This window comes from Rhinolophus sinicus, chromosome 1 (assembly GCF_057876585.1).
Source record: "Rhinolophus sinicus isolate RSI-liver-muscle chromosome 1, RSI-T2T, whole genome shotgun sequence".
NCBI lineage: Eukaryota > Metazoa > Chordata > Mammalia > Chiroptera > Rhinolophidae > Rhinolophus > Rhinolophus sinicus.
In genome coordinates this window covers 115,909,944-115,930,029 of record NC_142501.1, presented here as the reverse complement: position 1 = coordinate 115,930,029, position 20,086 = coordinate 115,909,944, and the positions used below count along the sequence as shown (strand labels likewise).

General features: G+C 38.6%; 1 protein-coding gene across 3 annotated transcripts in view; it reads right to left on the bottom strand.

Moving 5' to 3' along the window:
- Positions 1-1,198: 1,198 nt before the first annotated feature.
- The window catches only part of PRPF18 (pre-mRNA processing factor 18), a 44,410-nt gene continuing 25,522 nt past the window's right edge, over positions 1,199-20,086 (bottom strand). For 2 of the 3 annotated variants that reach the window (XM_019738310.3, XM_019738311.3), the window contains 4 exons: positions 18,989-19,129; positions 18,787-18,858; positions 16,359-16,514; positions 1,199-2,534 (listed from right to left, as the gene is read on the bottom strand). In XM_019738310.3, coding sequence (XP_019593869.1) covers positions 2,454-2,534; positions 16,359-16,514; positions 18,787-18,858; positions 18,989-19,129 — 450 coding nt within the window. In that variant the 3' untranslated portion in view covers positions 1,199-2,453. Of the gene's footprint in view, positions 2,535-5,565; positions 5,724-16,358; positions 16,515-18,786; positions 18,859-18,988; positions 19,130-20,086 lie in introns of those variants that run through there. The other variant, XM_074324777.2, reaches the window with a different exon arrangement.

The following is a 20,086-nucleotide window of genomic DNA, read 5'->3' as shown; positions in this document are numbered from 1 at the left end:
TGAAATCGCAGCCACGACTTCCAGCGAGCCGCAGGCTCTGCTGCAAGGCTGAAAAATACTGCTTCACGGTCGGCAGGGACACTGCTGGGAAGTATAGTGTGTCCTGCTGAGGGAAAACCAGTGTTTTACTAAATTTGAATCCAGAAGACACAACTCCTTTGAACAGGAGTCTGGGGAGCTGGGTAGAAAGAAAGGGAAGAACACAGTTATTTCAGGATTGGGAATTGATTTTAAAAGATACGTCTTTGTTTCAGAAAGAGCTAAAAACTGAACATCATATCAGCTGAACTAAAATTTTCATGATTTGGAGAATGCACGAGGTCTTTTCTTACCTATTCACATATTTGTAGTCGTCTGAAATCTTTCGTTTCAAGGAAATGGGAAATGTCTGTGAGGGAGCCACATCTCTGAGCCTGCCTCCCTCTTCCGCAGCCCAAATGGTTAACACTCACAGCGCTGTAGAAACTGTTACCATTCTTTTTTTAAACCATCTATCCATACTGATCAATCTTAGAAGGTACTGCTGTCACATAATGCAGTGTCTTCTTCATATGGGATATTAACTAACAGCAAACAGGAAGACAATGTGAAATTGACTACCATGCTGTGTGGCCTGATGGTGAATAAACAAAACATATTTGGGGAGTGTTCATTCAACAATATTTAAAAACAAATCCTATACAAGACTACATAACAAAAGCCTAGATTGTCTTATCTTACAAAAGTGTGTCTCTCATTTGCCCTAGTAGCTCCCTAATTTCTAACCAATTTAATCACAAGACATGGTTTCTAGAATGGGAAGCAGGGTAGGGTAGGGGCGAGGAGCCTGCAGCAGGCCTCAGCCACCATCATGCAAACAACCAGCAGAAACGATCGGACAGGCTCAGCCATAGACCACACGTGGCCACGCCGGCTTTTGAGCCTTCCCAAGAGGGGCCAGAATAAGTGACTGTGTGTCTACACGCACCTTCCTACGCCGCTGACCAGCTCCCACAGCCTCTACCTTCCAAAGTCAGAACTGGCTGAAAGTGGGAGCACCACAGAGCCCGCAGATAGGAAACGTTTCCACTATTCCCGCTGCTGCTACTAATACCACCACCATGGTTATCACTACGTGAGCGCTCACTGCCCTGGATCATGGCGTCCATGACAGCTGCTGCGGCTTCACTCTGCTGATAACAACAAGGACACAAGGACGAATAATTACTGAGCTGTTTATTTGCCAGGCAGTGTGCTAACTAAGCATTTTTTCAATTAAACACAATGATGCTATGAGGTACGTATTACTATTATTAACAACCATTTGCAGATAAGGAAACTGAGGCTCAGAAACATTAGGTGACTCACAGTGATACAGTCAGTAGGCGGAGAGCTGAAATTTGCGGCTCAGAAGTTCTCACGTCGGAGCCCCATTCTTACCTCTAATATCACCACTACACCTGGTCAGGTGACATTCTATTTACCACCTTCCTCTGCTACCTGAGTCTTCTCAACCTTCAAAGCGCAGTGATTCACCACGCTTATCTGGGTATGACACTGCCAGATTCAGAAGTCCTCATCTGTGGGAAATGGGCCGCGGGACCTCCTGTCTCAGGCACCTTTCTCTGCAGTGTGGCGGGACGGACGTGAGAAGGCGGCCCACCGTCTCACGAGGGTGACACGTGCAGGCGGTCCTTGTCTAGAAAGCCCCAGCAGCATGACAATGTCCCCATTCGTGGCTGGCTTGACAATCCATTTCCCCACCTTGACCCTGATGCTCTGGGGTGACTTAATTTAAACTTTTGTTCGTACAATATACCACCTTTGTTTTTCAAACTTCTATTTCCTGTTAATTCTATCTGTCCCAAGAGATGACAAATACAAAAATTTATACTCCATAGAAGATAAAAGCAAGCTTTGAAACACAAGACAAAGAACACTTGAGTTAAGAGTAATAACATTTACATTCAAATTCTATTGCAAGATGGCAAAAGTTCAGCAACACTTAAGGACTATAAAGTTTCATTAACTGCTTCCATATTTTTGTTGAAATGTATAAAAATATCTTCTAAAAATACAACATAAAAGACAAGTGAAAATCACCATATTTTACAGAAACAATTAAGTCCCTCCTCAAATGTTCCTTTTAAAGCATCTAACGGCGACTTTCAGGTCTAGAGGGAAAGAGTCATTTTAAATCCCCTTCTGTGCCTGTTGCCTACACATTTAAATTATGGGGAAAATTCCTTTCAAACCTCATTGTTTGACTATTTAAAATAAAAGCAAGACACAGAAGCCAGTTTGCGGGCCAATGTGATATGAGAGCCAGCACAGTTCTTAAAACCAGGAGTTGCATTAGGTAGAACTCAGTCCAGAAACGCCACATTTCTTCTCTTATCCTGTTTGCAATTCCAAGGTCCACACCATGCTCCCAGAAGTTTCTTCTTGGTATTTACACACACCATCGGCAGGTCTCATAGTGCATTGTACTCCACACACTTCGATGGATCTGTAGGGAAGTGCTTCTGGCAAATGGTCATTAACCTCTTCAATCCCTAAGAAAATAAGGGAAATAAATGTTGGTTGTGATATAGTTAAATTATTCTTACTTGCCCTCCTCAGTACTCACTCCAGCTTACCAAGCTCCCCACTAAAATGCGGCAGTCCCCAGCACTCAGATATGCACCCCGAGAAATGTTCATTCACACGCACCCAGATATGTACAAGATGGTCACAGTGGCACTGTTGACAATAACTGTATCAAAAGACCTGGAAACAACCCAAATGTTCCTCATAGGAGAACACGTAAGTGTAAGTATGCTCACCGATGGGATGTTTTACAGCAGTCAAAATGAATTAACTAGAGCTACATGTAACAAGTCAGTCTTTCTCCACCAAGTTCCAGAAGAGAATTCAACCCCACTGCCTTGGCCTAAAGCATCCACTGTACGCAGTGAGACAGCCCCGCTCCTGTGTACCTACAGGGTGCGACATAAGCACCACCCCCGACAGAAATGAGAAAACTGGCACTCAGGTCATCTCCTGTGTTCTACGGTCCAGATGGGGAGAACAACTGATATATTTTAATCTCGGAAACAATGTTAAATGTCAAAAGCAAGTGGCAAAAGGCTGTACACAGTATAATACCATTTTAATAAAACTCAAAAGCAAGTTAAAATATATTGCTTAGAAATACACACATAACATGGCAGCATTATTTGTGAAAAAGGAAATGACCAATCTTTCTCTTCTGTAATTAGGCCAGTTCTTACCAGTCTGTAAATTTACGGTGATACTTTTACCTGATGACAAGAACCATCACTCTTAAAATTCATTCAGCCTCTTTCAACACATCCTTCAGTCTGTGATCTTTTAAAACCCTTAGTTGGCATTTCGTTTTCAGTTATTCCCCTCAGCTCTCTCATCCACCAGTGCGCAAACATGCCTCTAAGTCGTTATCCCAAGTCAGGACAAAGGCACACACCTGTGCCATGCCCCTCTAGATCTCTCCAGACAAGCCTGGGAAGAGTTCTGCAACCAGCAGTGCGTCCTATTAACTGTTTTATCTATCAGCCTACAAATGTCCTTGTTTACAAGGAGACACTTTGTCAAATATCGTATAGAAAACTATATCTACAGCAATATTGATTAGTCATTAAAAATAACAACAAAGAACAGCAGCACTTAATTTTAATGCCCTCCAAAGACATTTTGGCACAGATTATTTTAAGGTTTCTCTTGGGTTCACAAAAATTAAAATCACCCAGTTCCTGTCACAATAAGAAAAGCAATGAAATACCATCAGCGGCCAAAGGTTGACTACGTTGAGGCCTGCATTAGATATTAAATATGACAGTGAACTTAGCACTCTGCCTGGTACTTAACTAGTATTCCCCCCAAAATTATTTTCTTTCCTCAAAATAATACAATAAAATATCATCTGCTCTTAAAAGAGCTTGATGACCTAAAATGAAAAGCAGAGTATGTGGCTGTAACTGCACAACCCAGCAAGAGAAGAGCACATCTGGAAGTCTAAGGAGGAAAGGTGAAAAACTGCCTTGAAATGTTGCTGATATAACAGGTACCAGAAATACCATTAAGCATTTAGAACTCTTCTCTAATCACCTAAGTATTCAAACAACTCTTAAGCTCAGTGAAACCACCAAAAACAAAACAAAACAAATAACAAAAGTTCCTGCAAAATCTCTTTGGTCCCATAATAAATAGACAACACAAATATAAATTACTTCCACAAAATGAGCTACAATCTCACAGATTCAACATCAGAGAAACATGTTTTTCAAACATTTTACTTCAAGTCCTTGGCGGATTCAAAGATTGTCCATACTGTGCTGTTTAAGAATTGGGAATATGGGGGGAGGTTATCTTCCAGCTGATATCCAAGAAGAAAGACTTTTGCAGGCAGTGCAATGAAAGACCATGTAATTTGCTTTGCTCCTCATTTTTTGTTCTCTGCACTAACCACGTATTTGCTTTAGATAAAGGCCATTCCTTCTTACAATCCAGCTTCTCCTGCTGTGAATTCTAATCATGTGTGTGCAGAATTGTGATCTGTAGCCATGGAAATATAGGTGATATCACTAATTTGGCATCTGAAGTTTCCTGAAGGAATAGGTGAGAAAAGAGGCAAAGCTAAGAAAGAAAACACCCTGATGAAATACAAATAGCTTTAATCAGCAGCAAAACATGGCAAGAATTATGATGAGCAAATAAAAAGCAAACTGATGTTAAGATTTCTGGAGGTAATTTTCCTTGCAAGAACTGAAATTTTAAGTGTTTGCTCCTTATAGAAGGTATCTGTGATGTTTATTTACCCTCATGAAGCAGAGTCTATGATTTAAAAATAAATATTAGAATCCTGCTTGAAATCTTAGCTGCCAAAAGGTTTGAAAATCAACAGTCTGAATCTTAAATAGTTTACATTACAATAAATTTTGGCAATAAGGAGTGACAGTACACAGCACAGATTTTTAAAGAGGCGTAGTAATCTCAGGGTAGCATATGGTTATTTTCCAAATGGAAACAAATCTTTTCAATTAGATCCCTCAGGATTTTCGTTTTCAATTGCTTGTGGATGCTTAAACCAGTAAGACAATGAGCTGCTTGGCTTAGCTTACTGCAAATAGTTCTTAAAAACTGGTGGTATCTTTAAATATAATTTTTACTTTTCTGAAAGCAAAACATTTATTTAATAAATCTTTTTTCAGTGCCTACTATGTGTCAAGCTCTATTCTAGGCTCTAGGAAACAGCAGGGAACAGAAAAAAACCCCACCCTTGGTGAGATTAAGTTCTAATAAGGGAAGACAGACAAGAAACAAAATGACTATGTAAAATACCTACTATGTGAGATCAGAAGTGCTATGGAGAAAAGTAAAGTAGGAAAGAGGGTGCGTGTGGAGGTGGGCGGGGTGGGGGGGGCAGCTGGAATGACTCTGGCTCTTACTCCAAGTGAACTAGGGAACCACTGGGGGGCTTTGAGCAAGAGAGAGACATACTCTGGGCTGTGATGGAGCTGGATCACTGGGTGCTGTGCAGGTACCGGACTGAAAAGGGGCAAGGGCAGAAGCTCAGAGACCACAGAGGAGACACTGCAATGATCCAGATGAGAGGAGAGTGGCTGGACCCACGTGGTGGCAGTGGAGGTGGTGAGAAGGGATCAGATTCCAGATGTCCTTTGAATATAGAAGCATCAAGGTTTGCTGACAGGATGATAGGAGATGGGCTGGGACAGAGAGAAAAGTCAAGGATAATTCCATGTTTTATGTGTATTGTTTTTATCTTTTAAAAGATTTTTATTAAAATGTAGCTAACATACAACCTTATATTAGCTTCAAGTGTACACCACAGTTGTTTAACATTTATACACCTAAAGAAGCGATCCCCATGACAAATCCAGCGCCACCTGACCTCGTACCGCGCTATCACTATATTATTGACTATATTACCTATGCTGTATGTTACCGCCCCATGGCTTATTTACTTTATACCTGGAAATTTGAACCTCTTATACCCCTTCACCTTCCACCCCTCTTTTTCAATTACAGTTGACATTCAATATTATTTTATATCAATTTCAGATGTACACATAGTGTTAGACATTTATATAATTAAGAAATGACACCCCTGACTAGTCTAGTACCCACCTGGAACTGTATAGTTATTACATTATTGACTAAATCATGTAGTTCTCATATCAAATAATAGCAGTCCTCTGCCTCACCCTTTCCAATCTCTAATCCAGCGCCCCAGAGGCAGCCACTTCAAATCTCTTAAGTGTTTCTTATGGTATTTACTGCCATATTTCTAAATACTATGCTAACAATGCTTGATTTACTTCTGTTTTTATTTTTTTATCTACTGACTTCCGACTATGAAAGCTGAGGATTTGATTCTTTTACTTCACGTGCACTGGCCCCACATAAGCACGCACACACCTAAACTCACTCTCTCTCCCCAGACTCTCCACATCACAATTCTTAGTGAACGCAATATTCAGGATTTACCTCATAAGGTCTACACAAACACTCTTCAAAACAGAGCCCACAATATATTATAACAATATCTCTTTTCATAGATATTTTCCCTCATCTTTTTGCTCTTCTATGTAGAGATCACAATTCATTCTCCAACAGGCAGACGACTCTCCACATGATGAAACACATCTGGGGGTGTATCTGTCCCATTTTTTTCCTGGAGCCCTCTATCTGTTCCAGTCCAGACCGACTGGCTGGCTTCTGGACCTCCTTGTCCTGCTACGATCCTAGAGCACACCTTCACCTTCAACCTGGGAGCGCCTTTTCCCTGCTCCTGGGCTGGATCTCATTTCCTGTAGCTATTTTGTTTGTTTCCCTCGCTTTGATGGAGCATATCCTTAGGTACAGGCAATGGAACATAGTGGAGTTAAGACAACTCAGGTTCAAACCCCAATTCCACCACTTACTAGCTATGTGGCCTCGGGAACTTGATTCTCTATGCCTTGGTTTCCCCACTTGTACAACAGGGAAATCATAATATCAACCTCATATTGTTGCTCTAACGTGGTGAACTGAAGCACATAGTAGGTACTATGTAAGTGTTAGCCATGATGATAATTCCAGAGAATGGGTATGGGGGAAGGCATTTTTGAGACTTTACCTGTCTGAAAACATACTTAGTCTATATTCATTCATACTCGATTGATAGTTCAGATGGAAATAGAATTCTGAGTTGGAAATTATTTCTTTTGCTATTGCAAAGTATTGTTCCACTGTCTTCCAGCTTCCAGTACTGTTAATGAGAAATATGATGGCATTTAATCCCTGAGACTTTCTAAGTGTCCTGTTTCTTTCCTGTAGAAGCATTTAAAAATCTCAAAAAAAAATAAAAAATAAAAATCTCTTTATCCTTATCCTCCAATATTTCATTATATTTTGTCTTGATGTGAGGTCTTTCCTATTCACCTGCTATGTATTCAGTAAGCTCTTCTTTTCATACTAGAATCTCATGTCCTTCGGCTCCTGGAAGTTTACCTGCATTAATTCTTTACTTCTTACCCTCCAGTTTCTGTTCTCCTTTTCCTGGAATTTGAATGGTTGCAGACCTTATAGATCGACTGACTCCCTCATTTTCTTCTCTTTCGTACTTTCGAGATTGCCTCAACTTTATCTTCTAATGTTTTTATTTAATTTTTAAATTTCTGCTATAATGTTTAACTTCTAAAAGCTCATTTTGATTCTCTGGATTTTTTTGTAGCACACTGTTCTTATTAATATTTCATGGCTACACTCTTACCTAAGGGTATTACGTTTTGAATTGAAGTGCATTTTTTTCTGTGCCTTTATACTGTAACTGTTTCTCCAAACTCCTCCTTTTCTGTGTGTGGGTTCTGGTCTCAACATGTCTGAGCATCTGAATAAGGTAAACATTCATATTTGTGGGTAAGGTGCTACACAGCTAAAGGAAACTCCCTGAAGAGGCAGGGCCTGTCAATGGAACTTCATTTTAGGATAATACGGTGGCAAGCTAGTTTTTTCATTGGAGTAATACTAAATGTAGCATTTACATCTTTTCTTTTGGGTCAGTTCACCGGGAAGAAACCTCCAATTTCCTGACTGGGGTTAAAAGCCTGGCTGCCAGCATCAGAGGAACCCGTGAGAACAGGAACTAGAGGCTTCATTTCTCAATACACAGACTTTCACTTTAATCTTCAGTTCTGCCATGACATCACCGCATCCTGAGCGGTACAAAGCCCTCAGAAAGTTACCCCGCTTTCTATCAGAGTGGGCAACGGGCAGGAAGGCCCCTTGTGCAGGGCAGAAGGAACCTCTGGACTACTTAGCCTAATTCTCAACCACTCCCTTGTTTTCAGCCCCACTCTGTGTCTGGCCTTTTAGAAGTGCCTCACAGCCCCGGGTCCTGAGCCTTTCCAGATTCTACACGAACGGGTCCTTGATGACTTCTCCATACCATATTTAACTAAATTAAGGTGTTTTTTAAATCAGTATCTTTCTAGGAAAGTATTCTGCATTAAAAGTAACTGATGAACTATACACTTTAAAAATGGTTAAGACGGTTAATTTTATGTTCTATGTATTTCATTTTTTAAAAAATCTAATTGAAAGCATTCTAGAATATTCTAGATAAGGTATTAAATATCAAATACAGATACAGTTTGGTGTATCATACCATGTAATATAGGATACAAATTCTGGATAATGAGTTGTTTCTTTCCAGATAAATGAAGGAACCATTAAAACAATAATCGGCATCCACTAATTTATTCTTATCATTGCAGAAAACAAAAACTTTTAAAAATCAAACCGAACTATAATCAAAACTCGTTACCTAGATTTTCCTTTTCTTTTATAAGCTATCATTAGTTAATAGAACTTTAGGATATTTTTGTTTTTAAGTAATTTTTGTATAAATTTAAGTATAAATAAAACATTTTATTAAATAAATTATTTCTGTACCTGTCACTAGTTCAAACTGTAAGAGCAAAGTCTTAAAGATGAAAGCACAGATCCATTTAGTGGAACACCCTAAGAATCTGAAGAATAAGGGATAAATTCAGTGACATTTTCCATCTAGCTATTTAAACAAATCCTGTCAATGAACTGCCAAAGTTCTAATAAAGGAATAAATTAACATGCGATACTTAAGTTTAAAATTAATGCTAACTTCAGACTAAAGGAATACTAATTTGACTTGGATTGTCATGGTCAAAAATACGTACTTAATGATTAAAAGTTACTTTCTACAATTTCAACTAACATCCATAGTTAGGCAATAAAAAGGACAATCTTTCAAACACTGTCTACAAGAATTGTTTTCACACAAGGATATCATTAAAGTTGAATTCATCTAAATAATTCATTCTAGACTGTGAACTAACTAATCTGGACCTAGCCACTTGGGATGATGGCAGATAAATTACACACTGCTTCTAAGGACAAGTTCCACTGCAAGTACTAAATGTATACAATTTTTCAGTATCTGCAGGACTTAATGGAAAATAAAGATAACTGATTAACTTGGGACTAATTAATCTGTTTTTATAGTCTACGGAAAGAAAGAGCGCTGCTGTCATTTTTCACTTGTCTAAGTGTTTGTTTTCTGTAAGAGAATATATTTCCAGTTCAAGGGTTCATCATTTCACAGAAAGTAACAACAAATTATAATTTCAAGTGATAATTCCATTTTGAAAACAGCACTCACCTACTTGGCTATGTTAGGTAAAAATCTATGCCAAATAACCAATTTGGGGTAAGATTTCATTTATTTGACTACCAGGCTTTCACTTTTTTTCAAGCATGTGGTTGGGGAAAAAAGATTTAATACCCCATGTAAAATGTCTATTTGCTATCAGTTAAGCTGACAGCTAAAAAGAAGCCTGACACAGTTCAGATCAGCATTCCCCAAAATGTGTTTTTACCAACACTGGTTTTCTGTGATAGTAAAAGCTGATATATGTGAAAGATAAACGGTAGCAGTATTTTTCTCTAAGTATTTGTTTTAATATGCTTGGGAGTATTAAGTGGGCAGACAGTTTGTTGTCACGAAGTAACTTCTCTTTAGGAAATGGCTTATCTGGGGGTGGCCGGTTAGCTCAGTTGGTTAGAGCGTGGTGTTAGTAACACCAAGGTTGCCGATTCACTCCCCACATGGGCCACTGTGAGCTGCACCCTCAAGCTGCACCCTCCTTTAAAAAAATAAGAAATGGTTTATCATATCCAAGAACGCCAGGAAGTAGCATGAAGCCATGTGACCCACAATGTGTGACGTATAACGTCACGCATGGGACTGTTTACCACTGACCATGTTGTCATGTTGCATATGGATCAAGTTGTGACCACTCATTGCAGTAATGAATGTTTCTGCTGTATCACTCTGGCAATACATGAATATATTATAAATTTATAAATGTTCCACGAACAAATAAATTTGGTAATGGTGACATATGCCAAAACCTGAAATATGGACAGAAATCCACTGACATAAAATGTTGGAATGATGTCTTTACTAGGGAATTTACAAGGTTACAAAAAATAACTTGCCAGAGAAGAATAACATAAGACACTTTGCCTTCTGTAATAGTGTAAGCTTAAGAAAAATTACTGGGAATATTATTCCTTAATCTTCTAATCCCTAAAGAAATCTATGTGGTAACACAGTTCAAAGATCAATAAATCTATGCATATCAGGGAGGATATCAGCAAGAAACAAAGGGTACACTCAACCTGAATAATCTGGTGGTAGCAGTTCCAAGGACTTTACAAAGCAGTGGGAAGGACTTGGGACCAATAAGAGCTGTACAGTACCCCAGAGCTGACAGTACTGGGAAGTGGTGGCAGCCTGAGCTCTGAAGGGGCCTGGGAGGAGAATGATTACCGAAACCCAGAGAGGGTAACTGCATGGAGACAGCCATGTGACAGCAGCTATGGCCTAGGGTGGAGGGTGCATTCAACCCAGATGACTCTATAGGCAGGAAGCCAGGGAAACAAATACTCCAAACTCGTTCTTCTCCCACCTACAAAATGCCTTCCAGTTCTTCTCATTGCCTGTCCCCATCAGAAGCCAGAGGGCAAGGGAGCCTGTCAAGGTTGCTCGTCCAAGTCAGGGTTCCAGGGCACAGGACAAGGTGAGGAAGGATGGAGACGGGATCGGGAGAGGCAAATAGCCATTTGATGTCAATTTCACCTTTTCTACCTTCTCTTCTTTACCGACAAGTAAAGATGCCCCAGATGCGAACCTTTTCAAGAGACACTTGAAATGACTGAATTATAAAGTCTCTAAATAATCAAGAGCTTCTTATAATCTGTGTAAAAGAAGCTTTACCCAAATCCACGCCAAAGGCTACGTCTGTATTTGGCAGAACGAACAAAGTTCTTGAAGTTTCTACCATCAATTTAAATCTCACCCTTAGATTTGAGATTACCTAATAAGCTATACAACTTTTCTTTGATCTGCATGATGAGAAAACCCTCCCTGTGGTGTGTTTAATTTTTGTTAGAAAGGGAACACTTCAAACACTTCCAATTTAAATTCTGGAGAGGTTTACATAAAACCAACAGATGAAATCATGTTACAGTAAACTAGGCCCTTAAATTGTTTTCCACCATATTTCATAAAACAGGTATGTCTCACCAGAATTTCTAAGTAAGAAAATGACCACACATTGCAAGATTCCACTAAACGATGTCTAAGATCAGGCACAATTAAACAACAATGACACAAATCAGAGCAGTGCCTAACTTCTGACAGGAGGCAGAGTGTAGGCTGGGAAAGGCATGAAGGAGACTTCCGGGTACTGCTAGAAACGTCCTTTACCTAGATCTTGTTTTATGTCATGATATATATTACATATGTCAAGAATGACGGAGCTCCACAACTAAGATGAGTACACCTCATGCGCTGCACTGTTTGTTGAGGTATGTTCTGTCTCATTTTAAAGAAGTAATTACCTTATTAAATGACTGTCACATTACCCATCAGCAAATATCTTAAGGTAGAAATGGTTTGGGTTTATACATTACCGGGATCAGCAAACTGGCCCACAGGCCACCTGTCCCTTTTATAAATGGAGTTTTAAGGGAACACAGCCGCAGGCTGCTCTCACGCTACAGCTGCGGGGCTGAGTAGCTGCGACAGAGACCTATGAAGTGCAAAGCCTAAAATACTTACTATCTGACCCTTTAAGAAAAGGTTTGCCAATCCTGGACTTAAATTTCAAATGATGTATTTAAATTGTCCCTTTTTTAGGATAATTCAAATAAACCTCGTCTAAATACCAAAGTAACAAGAAGGAGACTCATAAGACAGCTTAGGCAATGACTCAGTTAACTGTAACCAAGAATTTCATAAAATTCTATCATGAGGGCGGCAGCATTCTTTTGCCTTGAGCTGCACCATGGTTTTAATGACACAGATCACCAACTGGGATTTTATTTGGCTTTATACAATGTTCTTTTTTTTCTTTTTCTTCCTTCCTTTCTTTCTTCTTTTTCTTTTTTTTTTTTTTTTGGTACTGTTTTTAAAATAGGAGTGTCCACTTTTTTAAAAAAAACCAATCAAGATTTTGGCAGTTCATAAAAAAGAAAAAAAAGACGGAGCAACATTGGAACCATATTCCTACAAGGTAACAATGAGCTAAAGTGACTCCATCAAGACGAAGGCAAAGCATTGGCTGACACTTACACAGCGTTTGCACCGTCCACTTATCTCATAGCAGAGCTGAGAAGAAATAAAATACTACTTCTATTTGTACCGACATGAAAAGTAGGAAAACAAAAGACAGGGTCAGGTGTTTCTTAACACTCAACTCACTTGTAACAATCTGACTGTCATGGGAATATAAGGTGACAACTTTAGGTTTAAGCAATGACCTCTAGGAAAATGGCAGGAAAGAATCAGAGAAATCTAAAGGCCAGAAGGACCAGAAAAGGCAACAGTTAAAACGTGATGCTTGCAAACATCACGTGGTAGGGGATCTCCCCCATATTTCCCAAAGTGGCCCTATTCCTATCTTAGGGCAATGCTGCCTGCTAAAAAGCTTATTCGTAGTATTTTGCAACCTTTAGTATTTTGCAACCTCTGTGAGTGTATAATTATTTAAAAATAAAATGGAAAAAAAAATCAAAAAAAAAACAAAACAACTTTCCCTTACACTGATTAGAAATCTGTTTTCCTTCCTGAACCTTAAATTGGTCCCTAACTGTATATGACAGGTTTAATCCCTCTTTCACCAGAAAGCTCTTTCATTATCAATAACACTCTTACCCAGACCTCAACCAAAGTAACCTTGCTCAAGGACACTCCTGTCCTATACTCAGTCAATCAGCAAATACTCACTGAGCACCCCCCGTCAGTATGGCAGGTACTGCGTTAGGCTCTGGGGGTACGACAGTAAACTCTCTTCTTGCCTTGTGGAATCAACACTAAATTATTATGCTTAATAATGTAACGTAACATTAAATAACATTATTACTTATATAATAATGTAAGCTATCATTAAACTTTCCAGTGACCATATATTACTAACTTTATTGCACTTTTAGTCCACTAAATTACAATTCTTTCTCTTACACATTGCTCAGATTGTATGCTCCAGCAACTAGGTTATTGCATCCAAATTCCTTTATGGTCATCCTTGGTAAGTATTAATGTATTTTTAGAATCTGCCCTTTACTTCAGTCTGCCAAGAATGTCTAGAATGCCAATTTCTTAACACACACTCTATGCCTTCCAGTTTCTCGCTGTCTGTAAATCTGATAAATATACCTCTCCGAATAATAATAATCATGCAAATCAGTCATTAAAAGGTTGAAAAGGTCAGTGCTGAGGTCACCCAAGTAGACATGGATCCATTGCTCAGCACTCCCGGGCTTTCCTCCCTCAACCAGCTATGCGTCACCTGACTGTATGTATTAGCATGTCTACGTCTGTCCACATGAGAGTTTGGGGTTTAGGTCAAACATCTTCCTAGAGTTCAGATATATTAATAGTATGTTCAATTTTCCCTAATCATCTTGGGAAAAAAGGAGAAATTTTTTTAAATGAGAAGGTAACATTTTAAAAGGATGACCAATGGAGTAGGATAGGTCATTATATAGCTTCCAATATAAACCAGAAAGCTTTAAAAACAAATACTAATTACATTAAACTAAAAAGCCCCTACACAGTAAAAAAAACATAAACAAAACAAAAAGGCAACCAACCAAATGGGAGAATATGTTTACAAGCAATACCTCCGATAAGGGGCTAATATCCAAAATATAGAGAGAACTCATACAACACAACAAAAAAAGAATCCTATTACAAAATGGGCAGAGGATCTGAACCCTTTTCCCAAGAATACATACCCTGTTTCCCCGAAAATAAGATCTAGCCAGACAATCAGCTCTAATGCGTCTTTTGGAGCAAAAATTAATATAAGACCCAGTATTATATTATATTATACCTGGTCTTATAGTAAAATGAGACTGGGTCTTACACTAATTTTTGCTCCAAAAGACGCATTATAGCTGATTGTCTGGCTAGGTCTTATTTTCGGGGAAACACAGTACAAACAGATACTATATGAAAAGATGCTCCACTTCACTAGCTATTAGGGAAATGCAAATCAAAACGACAATGAGATACCATCTCACTCACACCTGTTGGAATGGCTATTATTCACAAAACAAGAAATAAGTGTTGGAGAGGCTGTGAAGAAATAGGAACCGCCACTGCTGGGGGAATATAAACTGGTACCGCCACTATGTACCAGTTTGGAGGTTCCTCAAAAAATTAAGACTAGCACTACCATATGACCCAGCAAGCCCCGTTCTGGGTATTTACCCCAAAAATTTGAAAACATCTGTTTGTAAAGCTATACGTACCCCTATATTCCTTGCAGCATTACTCACAATAGCCAAGGCATAGAAACAACCAAATGATTGGATAAAGAAGACGCAGTACATATACATAAGGGAATATTACTCAGCCATTAGAGAGGATGAAATACTGCCATTTGCAACAACACAGATGGATCTTGAAAGTATCATGCTAAGTGAAATAAGTCAGATGGAAAAGGACAAGAACCGTATAATTTCACTCATATGTGGGATATAAAACAGAGCAAAAAAATGAACAAACGAAACAAACTCATAGACACAGATAACAGTATGGTGGTTACGAGGGGAAAAGGGGTGGGGAGGAGGAAGAAGTGAAAGGGGATCAAATATATGGTGACAGAGGGAGAGTTAGACTACAGGTGGTGAGCACATAATACAATATGCAGATAATGTGTTATAAAATTGTACACTTGAAATTTAAAACAGAAATGCTATTTAAAACAATTTACTAATTATATGAACTTTTATACACACTATAGCTTTGGCCATGGTATAGTTGAACACAATTAGCAAATTTAATCACTGAAAATTGTTTTCTATTGTTAAAGCCAAACAACTTTTTTTCCCAAGGAAAAGCTTTTTGCCTTCAATACTGTCACTAGTAGCTATTAAAAGAAACGGAAATGTCCTAAAATTTCCATAAGTATATTTGAACTCTATAAATTCTACAGCTCATATCAAGGAGTCAGGTTGAAATCACTTTTTAAAATACTAATATATGTGAATAAAGCATAACACAAATTAACATTTATCACTTGGAACTGAAATACAAACAAAAAGATAATTCATGAATATGGTAACGATTGTTCTCTGGCACAAAATCTGAAATCACTTCATGCATTTTAAGTGAATTTTAAATTTCAAGTAAACTTTCAGAGTATCATCTTCAAGCTTTGGAATTAACATCCAGCAAACAGACACAACCTGGGATTCTTGACAATTTGGCAAAACCTAAAAATACAGTTATTTTTTCCCACTAAGAGTTTAACCAATAACATGCCAAGTTTATGTGAGGCCTGTATAACTTTAAGAAAATAAACTGTAAACACTTTAGACCTACTCGTGTAGAGAAGTGTTGATATACATTACGTAAAAATTATATTCATTAAAGCAAAATTTTTACAATTCATACCTTTTTATCCTAGTAAATGTTAAATCTACCTTGAAAGTAACAAAACAGGATTTACTGCAAAATACTCTAAGTTTGCTGCTTCTCTAAACTCCCAAAGCAAACTGCAATAGTTTTAATTTAATGCTAAGATAATGAATGCACACCACTTCACCCTGTCTTGCATCACATACGAAGCTTGAAAGGTTTTAATTTTATTCAGTGACGATGTCTCATCTACAAGTATTTATAGAGTGGACTTGCATCCTATCATGGTATGTCCCATTTGCTAAAATTCTTCTGCTCTCAAAATTTACAGTTTGGGAATTGGACAATGTTGTCCTCCAGAGAAATGTTTTTCCCTCAAACTGCTTACCTGAATATATTTCCGCTGTGTTTCATCATTTAAAACATGTGCAACATGCTTGGAGAAAATCTTTTCCCTACCAGTTCTGGCGTGAATACCAACCATAGTCACACCGATGGGCCAAGGTGCATTTCCAATGGCCATCTGAAGATAAGCATCATTCGCCTAAAAAGAAAGATTAAGAAGAGAGATCAGACAAGCAAAAATATTGTGTTGGTCCAAATTTTTAACTCAAGTATTTCACAGCTCTTTATGATGTGATGTTCATCCATCTCTTGGGCACGTTGAAAATATTACCATTCCCCTTAATCAAACAAACGAAGTTAAAATACGGATGACTGACTGCCCTGCCCAGGACCACAAATGTCCATGGTAAAACAGAAACCAAAGCTAAACGTGTGAGTAGACAAACTTTCCTCAGTAGCCTTTGCGCACTGCACATTAACACATTTCAGATCTGGCATAACCGGATAGGTAATCTGATGTCCTGACAAACTCTTGTTTGGATCCCTTTCGACCTAGTCTTCTACACAGGTGGTCACACAGAAGACAGAGGCTCACTGCTTTCTCATAATTCAACCTGAAACCACATTCACTCCCTGCACAGCAGTGCAGACCTCTGAAAGCAGTGGGGGCTCTGTGCGCTGGGACTGTTACACAGGGTCCACGGCAGATGTGTAAACAGAGATTAAATACCGGCCCTTGAGTCAAATAGCTAAAGGATGAGATCGGCTCACTTTGGCCCCCCCCCAAGCCTCCCACCTGCCAAGAACCTTAAAATAAAAGCTACAAAACATAAAGACAGAAACCAATGAAGACAAATGGCTCTTTTTCTAAACCAAGCCTGGCAACCGATGAGGAAGAAAAAGAAGAAAAACAAAAGAGAAGGCAAGGAAATTCTAAAAGGCCCTGAGGGTTTTAGAGATGCCTATATAGCCAGGCTTCAAGGAGATTTTAGTTTCAAAAATCAAACACCTATGTGATTGATATGCAGAGTTGATTTGAAAAATTTAGGTACTACAAATAGGATAACTAGAAGATCATTTCTACCCTAAAGATAGATTTCAATTTGCTCTACTCAATTTTTTCAAAGCATAATTTTAAAAGGACATTTTTATCACTGATTCTCAAAAATTTCCAGTATTTAGTTTCCCTAAATTTCCAAAGAAAACTGTCCAAATAGATTATTAAAGTTTCTTTGTTCTTTCTGTAGTTTATACAAAATAAAACTTTCACCTGTTTCTCATATAAGAGAACAAGAAAAAAGAACAAGGAAAAAGCAAGTGACATGAATTCTTTCTGCCGTGATGGTGTCCGTACCCACCCATTCCAATGCAGGCATCCTTAGTAAACACCGTACAGCTAACAGAAACTATCCAAGAATCAAGTTTATAGCCATAACACAAAAACATTTTCTTTGATAAAACTAACTGGCTCTCATATAGAGGAAGTAAATACAACACTTTAGCCTTGTTAGCATGAGGCTCTGATCAAAAAGATCAGCCAGTCACCCAGGAATGCCAGCAGTCCCTTTTCATGAGGACAGATACTCAGAGCACAGAAATAAGCAATTCCCACTCTTCTGTCAGTGCCCTGTCTACTTACTGCTCTGGAACTGTCACTGGAACTGCAGCACTGAAATTCTCTACTCCTCCGCCCGTGGGCGACACAGCCACCAGAAGCGCCCCTCCTCACACTCAGCTTATGGCCCACCAAGCAATGTCCCATTTCCAATCTCCACCACTGGTGCATTAGGCTCTTCTCTTCTTATTCCCCCCCATCAACTGACAGCCTTCCACTCTCCCCTTTCAAAAATCTATCCCAGCAGTACGTGGACACCAGGGCTCTTTCCCCATGGCACCTCCTCCCAGAGCCCATTTGAGAGGAACGATATTGGAAAAAGGGGAAGGTCTTCCCTTACAAGGCTCTGCTACTGCTGCAGTCCTGAGATGACACTGGCAGCCTGACCTGGTACATTTCCTCATAGAAACAAGTACAAAGGATAGTCAGATTCCATTGTATCATTAGTATAATAATTCAGTTATATTATGGATTAAGTGGGTTTTTATAGCTGGCCTGTGAAATGAATCTGCTTAACAATATTATGGCTTGGAACAAATTTTCCCACAGAAACAATCTACAAACTTTGATCCCATTCATGAAATGAACACTGCCTATATCCAGTCCATGATATGAAGAATCTTTATATCTACTTTAAAAATGACTAAACATACTGTGTGGTCTGAAAGTTTAATCTTCAATGCCCAACAATAAAGCTGACAATACATCAGAAAATAAAAGGTTTATTTTACTACTAATTCATTTCACACCTATTCTTCAATCACCTATGTAAAATACTCCAACACTAAATGAAGACATTATGTACACAATCTAGAGAAGCTCAACCATAATTTCAATGCACAGTATGGTAATGTACCTTCACATATTCTCTCTGCAACATGAATTTAATAATATCTGTTATGGATTCTTTAATATCAGCAGGAAGATTCTGGAAAAGAAAAAAAAGAGCATAACTAATTTTGGAAGCTACTGTGTGCAGTTACAGACTGCATTTATTCTAATTTTATATATTCGGTTTGTTGAACCCGTTAATAAAAGCATTTTTTAAGACACCTCACCCTCTTCCGCAGCTTCCTGAAAAGGGGTCTGAGATAGGACTCGGTCTGTTTCTGAGTCGCACTGTTCAGTTTACCCTGCACACTGCGCTTCACGTAATCTTCTCTGGCATTCAATTCTTTAGCCCAAACACCAAGAAGGAACTGTTGAAAGAAAGGGTAAATTTAGACTACAATGCCACCCAGTGGTTCAACAAGTTTAAAAGTTCTCTAACACACAAAACAGTATACTATCATCCTAAGAGTCAATTTCTTGACTGATTAATTAAATATCAGTGGGCGATATTTTAATCAACTATTTCTGCTTATATTGTCATGTATGTTTTGAAGTAGCACCTTTGGCAAGTCACATACAAACTTCCCTATTCTACATACATTCCTACTCAAGGATAATCTATTCCCCCTAAAAAGAACTATCAAATTACATGGATAACTATTAATATTTGGTGGAAAACACTTTTATTTGTATTTCTGTTACATAAAATTCAACCCCCCATATTATCAGCCATAATACTGTACGTGCTATGATATTTAAGCAATCTTCCAAGTATGTTGTAGTATTTCAATTTTCTCCTTTTGCAATAAAGACCACAATTCAATTTAAAAATCCCACTAAAGTGCCTGATTGAAGGAGAAAGAACGAAAAGAAGGAACAGAAATGAAAAAAACTATGACCCATCCCCCTCCCCACTCCAGAAAACTACCCTAGTGCCCCCAGGGGTTTAACTGTACAAAGAGCACCTTTTCTAGAGGCAGGGAAACAGTGAAGACTGAGGAGCACATACTCCGCTAGTGGCGGTCCCCCATGGAATTGTATATAAGGAGAGGCTGTCACTCTAAGAGAAAATTCTAGTTCATAACTAGTTCCCATGCCCTATCTAGTTCCATGTCATATCCTCACCAAATTCAGAACCTTGATGAAGCATATGTTGTATTTAAACTGTAAATACAAGTAAAAACATTTCTTGCATTTAAATCTCTTGGCCTGAACATAAATAATATATGAATAACTGCTCCACTGAATCTGGGATTTGCACACCGTCTTAGCCACTAAATAGAGAAATGCTGAGAAGAAAGACAGAATGACTGATCATAGCAAGA